Source organism: Lolium rigidum, chromosome 5, assembly GCF_022539505.1.
Source record: "Lolium rigidum isolate FL_2022 chromosome 5, APGP_CSIRO_Lrig_0.1, whole genome shotgun sequence".
NCBI classification, from domain to species: Eukaryota; Viridiplantae; Streptophyta; class Magnoliopsida; order Poales; family Poaceae; genus Lolium; species Lolium rigidum.
The window spans coordinates 194,161,941-194,168,335 of NC_061512.1; the positions used below are offsets into that span (position 1 = coordinate 194,161,941).

General features: G+C 46.6%; 1 protein-coding gene and 1 non-coding gene across 2 annotated transcripts; one reads left to right on the forward strand and one right to left on the reverse strand.

Moving 5' to 3' along the window:
* Positions 1 to 2,840: 2,840 nt before the first annotated feature.
* TRNAL-CAG lies at positions 2,841 to 2,921 on the forward strand. Its single transcript has one exon. It is a non-coding gene; the product is annotated as a tRNA-Leu (tRNA).
* Positions 2,922 to 4,123: 1,202 nt separating this feature from the next.
* On the reverse strand, positions 4,124 to 5,726 carry LOC124651104 (60S ribosomal protein L34-like; the record flags this gene model as incomplete). The annotated part of the gene is given in 4 exon segments (XM_047190245.1): positions 4,124 to 4,169; positions 4,253 to 4,362; positions 5,403 to 5,482; positions 5,586 to 5,726. Coding segments are annotated over 4 exon segments (315 nt in total), but the record flags the coding sequence as incomplete, so codon positions are not given.
* Between the last annotated feature and the right edge of the window lie 669 nt (positions 5,727 to 6,395).

Below are 6,395 nucleotides of genomic sequence, written 5' to 3' on the forward strand. Positions count from 1 at the left end.
CAAACATCCTTAAAGAATCCTGACCACTTCCATGCTGAGCATATCCATCAATTATAGCTGTCCAAGTAACTAAATCTGGGGAATTAATTTCATCAAAAACTTTACGAGAATCACGCAGGTTGCCATTTTTGGAGTACAACTTCACAAGTGAACTACTTACTGATAGATCAGACTGTATTCCTACTTTAGTTGCATAACCATGTAATAGTTTTCCATAGAGTGGTCTTGCTATGTTAGCACATAGGCTAATAATAGACGAGCATATGAAGCTATCTATTAGAAAACCAGCTGCCACCATAAGCTGAAAAAGTGAGATTGCCTCATCATTGCAGTCATTGGTAGAGTATCCAGATATCATTGAAGACAGCATGACCTGATCTTTGCATGCAGTTGCATCAAATATTCTTCTAGCTATTTGTACTTGGCGACATTTGGAATACATGGAAACCAAAGAATGGCCGATGGATGTGGTTTCCCCATAGGCACGAAGGATGTGTCCATGAACTTCCTTCCCTTTGAGCAAGCATTGTGGTCCATTACAAGCTGAAAGAATGGCAGATAGCGTAATATGGCCAGGCTTAAAGTTATGAAGAATCATATTCCTGAATAATCGGAATGCCTCAGCTGAACGGCCATGGGATGCAAAACCAGCAACCATTGATGTCCATGAGACTTCATCATGTTCCTGCATCTCTTGAAAGACCTTGTAGCTATCTTCGACTTGATCCCCTCTGGAGTACATGGTGGACAGTGCAGTGCCAACAACAACACCATGAACAAAGCCCATCTTTTATAACGGACGAATGCAGTTGTCTGCCAAGCTCAATCGAGTCCACAGAAGTGAAAACAGAAGCGTAGCATTTGTCATTTGGTGTTAGACCCTGCCGGAACATCCTCATCAACAGCTCAATTGATCTCGATAAGCTATGGCTACTAATCTCATATATCAAAGTCGACCAGATACTTGTCTTGCTTACTCTGCCAACTTCTTCAAACACCTTCTCGGACAACTCAATAGCCCCGATAGCAGCGTACGTGCAGATCAAAGCCTCCTTGACAACGTGATCCAAGTAGAGCTCTGTCTTTATGATCATGCCATGCATCTGGCTAGCCACTTCCATATACATCTGGGAACACGCGAGCAAGACGCTAGTAGCTGTGAACTTGTTCATCGACACGCCGCTCCGGACCATTTCCCTGAGCAGCCTAACCGCGCTCGCTGGATCCTCCTCCTGCACGAAGCCAGCGATGGCGGTGGTCCAGGAAACCACATTCCGGGCCGGCATCCTCCAGAACTCCCTCATGGCAGCGACCATATCGCCGGATTTCGCGTACATGTTGACGATCGACGTCCCGATGAACAAATCATACTCGGGGTCACGCCGAAGCACCAGCCCGTGAACCGCCCTCCCGACGCGGAGCTCCGCGGCGGCTGCGCAGGCGCTGAGAACCCCGGAGTAGGTGAAGGAGTTGGGCTCGCAGGAGCCCCACGCCATGTCGGTGAACATCTCGACGGCGAGCCCGTGCTCGCCGTTCCGCGACGCGCCAGAGATGACCGCGTTCCAGCAGACCGCGCTGCCCGGGTCGCCGTCCGCGAACGCCCTGAGCGCGTCCCCGAGCCGCCCGCTCTTGGCGAGCAGGTCGACCATGCCGCTGCAGACGTACGCGTCGCCCGCGAGCCCGTCCTTCCAGGCCGCGCAGTAGACCTGCTCCGCGAACGCGACATTGCCCGGCGCTCCGGCGGAGGGGGCGCAGGCCTTGAGCGCGTTACCGTAGGCGAACTGGCTGGGCGTGTGCCCCGCGGCGCGCGAGCGGACGAATTCCGCGAGCTCGGGCGGGAATTGCGCGAGGCGGTCCGGGGGCGGCACTCCGTCGAGCAGGTGGGGGGCAGCGGGTCGCGCGGCGGCGGTAGCTGGGAGAGCGGAGAGCGCGCGGCGGTGGGCGGAGGCGAGTAATGCCGGCGAGGGGAGGCGTGGAGGCATGGAGACGGCGAGATGGAAGAAGAGGCGCGGTGGGATCGATCTAAGCGCGCGCCATCGCCGCCGCCCGCCGGTGAACTCACACTCTTTCTGAGAAGCGGTGAACTCACGCTTGAATTTGGCACAGAAGGGCGTTCTGCTTCTGCCTCTCCTATTTGCCATTTTGCCCCCCAACATATGTAAGGAGTTGGTACAGCCACAAATTATATGATACCAACATCACAGAGTCACACCTATGGTCACATGAATTGAAGATTTCTGTTGTGGTATTTAAGTTTGTTTGCTAATATGTGTGTGTAGGCGTCATCTCTTACAAAGAAACATTATATTCTCGGACATGGAGTTTTGGCTCATAGGTGTATCTACACCTATTAAAAAAATAGATCAATTAGAAAATGTAAAAAAAAAATCTTTGGTGTGCATCCAGACATTTTATGTTGAGAACAAAAGTTTTGCAGGAAAAAAAACATTTTACGTGGCCTATGTAAAAAATATAAATAAATATCTTGCGGTAAACTTTTTCAGAGCACAAAAAATTGTGTTTTTTTTTGCACAGGCCACATAAATTAATATGTTTTCACAACCCTTTGTGTGTAGGCATAGAACATGTGAAAGTACACCCCTATCTTTTTTCTAAAAAAATTTGACATTTTAAAATATGTTTTTTTCCGATAATAGGTGCATCTACACCTATGAGCTAAAGTGGATTTCCGTATATTCTGTAGCTTTGAACCATCCAACTTTAAGACAAGTGAGGGTCCTGGGTTCCAAATTCTTCCTGAATTTCAGGTTGGAGCCACTCAAAGCCTTCTAATATATGTATAACTATATATCACTTGTATCGCGACCTACTATCATGAAGTCAAGATGGCCGAGTTGGTCTAAGGCGCCAGTTTCAGGTACTGGTCCGAAAGGGCGTGGGTTCAAATCCCACTCTTGACAGATTCATTTTTTACGTGCAAGTTACAACTTACCCGTGCATATCTGCATAACTGCTTTTTTTTACAAAGTATTATTTTCTGAATTCTGATGACAACATGGAATTGCTAGTACCCAAAACGTCTGATTTACATGGAGATTTATACACTGAGTTGTAAGTTGGGATGCACATGAAATTTTTCAGTTGCAAATGAGGTTGCAATTGCATTACCTTTCGTGAGCGTTGTACCCATTTGGCCCAATAGGAAACGCTCAGACGATTAGGTTTTCACTGCCTCCCGTCCGCGCTGCCACCGATCTGTCTCGCTTATGTGGCCTTTGGGCCTTTGAGGCGGGTTGGATCTCGGCCCCCATCAGCTGGAGGGCTTCGTTTTCCTAGTCTAGGGTCAAGGTTTGGTGGGGCACCGCTTAGGTGGTGGTGGCGGCGCGTTGTCCAATTAAGTCTCCCTGGCATAAGTCCCATCTCGGCTGTGACATCGGGAAGCTTGTGAGCGTGGTGTGGTTCTCGAGAACTTCTTCTGTCTATGGGGATCTCTAAATCGTTAAGGAGCTTCATCAATGGTTATTTTCTCTTCTTCGTCTTTCGAACGGATGTGGTCTTCTTGACCCGTTAGGCGACTTCCTGTCCGCAACCAACAATGACAGGCCGACTTGGGGAGGAGCGGTCAGCGATACGATGTGTCAGGGCAGCAGTCTTTTTTTTTTGACATGCAGGGCAGCAGTCTAGAGGAACTGCCCCATCGTTCCAGAAACGCAAATGCCGAAGCAGATGAGTACGTAGTTTGGTTAATAATCCTCCGTTGATTGAGGATGTGGCAAGGCACTAGAGAACATTAGTTCAGACATTCCCTGAATTTACTGCAGCAGAAATTAGGAGAAAGCAATAAGTTTTAGTCTCCAGATATGAAACCTGCTGAATAGACCTAGACGGCCAATGTGAATTGCCAAGACAGCTTTGCAGCAGATGTATAGCAGTGAAACTGACGAATGCATTAACCGGTGGACACCTAAATTGCAAATTCAACATGAGATTCAACAGCTGTCTCCTTGACATACTAAAGCATTTAGCTAGAAGGGACTAAAAACCATTGATGATCACCATCCACAAAAATATTTCCTTGTTTACATAACAGCATCTCATTTCCATCTCGAAAAGTAATCTACTTCGAGGCAGTCTTGTCCTTGGTTTTCTGTATTTTCAAGACCTTCTTCACAATCTTCTGCTCCTCGACCAAGAAAGCACGGATGATCCTGAAATGGAATATGAATCACATAAGATTAAGGATAAGTTTGTTGCAATCACATCAGACGACTTCCAAGACAAAGATGCTGACCTTTCTCTAACTGCAGGTCCAGAAAGAACTCCGCCATAGGGACGGTTCACAGTCCTGCGGTTCCTAGACAACCTTGATCTTTTGTACTCAGTAGGCCTCAGGTGGGGAATCTGGAGATGGAAGTAAACATATCATGAGAGATCAAGATGCGACAATCATGTAGCAGAGACAGATAACAAGGTAATTTTCAAACATGATGTGTTATCCATCAAATCTAATCAAAACAAGCTTCAAATGTTTACAGGAATAAGCACACCAAGGAGCACAGGTGATTTATCCATTTTGTAAAAGCTCAGCACACCATGGGTTTATTATGAACCAAATAGAAGAAAATCACTAATTGTGGCAATGTGGTGCATGATTAAGTTCTACTATCAATATGATGCTGTAAATGTTTCAATCTAAAAATTTACAGCTTACCCTACAAGAAATCAGAATGATAAAGATATCATCTAAGTTTAATCAGTGGAGCAAACTCATGACGAGAATAATTAGGATACAACATAGAGCTTACACACATGAGTATGTAAGAGTGCCAACATAGTTGACCGAAACAATTAATAGTCTAAAAGCACAAGAGAAACAAACAACCACAATTCAATCATCCAACTAAATTCTGCAATCGAACTAATGTTTGAAATGCTCTATTGATCCTGAACTGCCTATTATACATGTATTAACATCATACAAACTGATGACGAACCCATAATACAGCAGAAATGTGCCAACCATTCTGAACAGGCCATGCATGCACCATAATACAGGGGGGGGGACTGTCACAGCCATTTTGAACAGCTCATGCGTGCACTACCTAATGAATGTAATTTACCAAAAGGAGTAATCTCCCAGCAAATATGTAACTGGACTTACCAATGTAATGTCCACTCTCACATCAAGATCAACTGACCAAAATCAGGATGGTGGTTTACTTCTGTACTACGAGCCTATGAGATACTCCAAATTGGTAGCCAGATATCATAAAGCGAACTAGATTTGTAAGGTCCAAGGCACATTTTGCAAAACAGATTCATCCACTACCCAAGAAATACTACCCCGCAGGCATAGAAGCTACAGTATCAGATATCCATAGCATGACAAAGCGAAACAGTTAACAATTGTTCGGAGAGATGCAAAGCAAAGAGCAACTCACTCCCTGGATCTTCTTCCCGGTCACAGGGCACTTCGGGCCGCTCGCCCTCTTCTTCGTGTACTGGTACACGAGCTTACCACCTAAAATCACAAGGAAAAGACCGATGAACTATGAGAAAATCTTGGCACGAACAAATCAGAGGCCGCTCAAGAAGGTGAGAGAAGAGGAGAAGGGGATCCGGACCAGGAGTCTTGACGACCCTCGTCTGGTTGGACTTGGTGGCATAGCTGTGCCTCTTCCGGTAGGTCAGACGCTGCACCATGTCGCCGTCGTCTCCGCCGCCGGTAGTAGGAGGATGGTTGGGAGGGAGGAGAGGAGAGCGAGCGCGTGGCGGCTGCTGCGGGTATAAATGGCTTCCTCGCGTCGCCGTGACCTAGCACGGACGGCTAGGATCTGCTTGATCGGGTAAATGGGCCCGAGCGGCCTCCGCTCGATTGGGCCGTATGGGCTGTCGTGTAAATGCTCGTGCAGGCTCTTAAAAGTAGCACAAAACCGCCATCCCTTCATCAAAAAACAAAATCGCCACATTCCGTTAAGAAAAAACGGCACAACAGACCCTAGTCCAACTTCCCTCTACATAAATGCTTAGTACTCCCCCTCTCGTCCAATCACAAAGATGTAGTACGTAGTATTCCCCCCTCTCGTCAGCCCAGTCTTTTTTTTTTGGGGTAAAAGATGATATATTAGATCATAGGGTTTACAAAGAGGTCTTGGTTATAAACCTAGGACAAACCCTTAGGTCTCGAGTCAATCCATACTACTAATATTTCCTCAGGTGGTTCATTCGAGCGTGCCTTGCATGACTCCAAAGACGTAGTAGCTAACACTAGTTGTTTGCCTTTAATAATTTCCTAAGTAGAAGCATCTTTTAAATTCCTCACCATTTTAACATAGCTTGTAAGAAATCTCTTGGAGCCCTCAATGGTGGGAAGAGGTTTAGAATGAGTCACCTCGTTACGGGCATGCCAAACTCTCCAAGCAGTCAATATGATA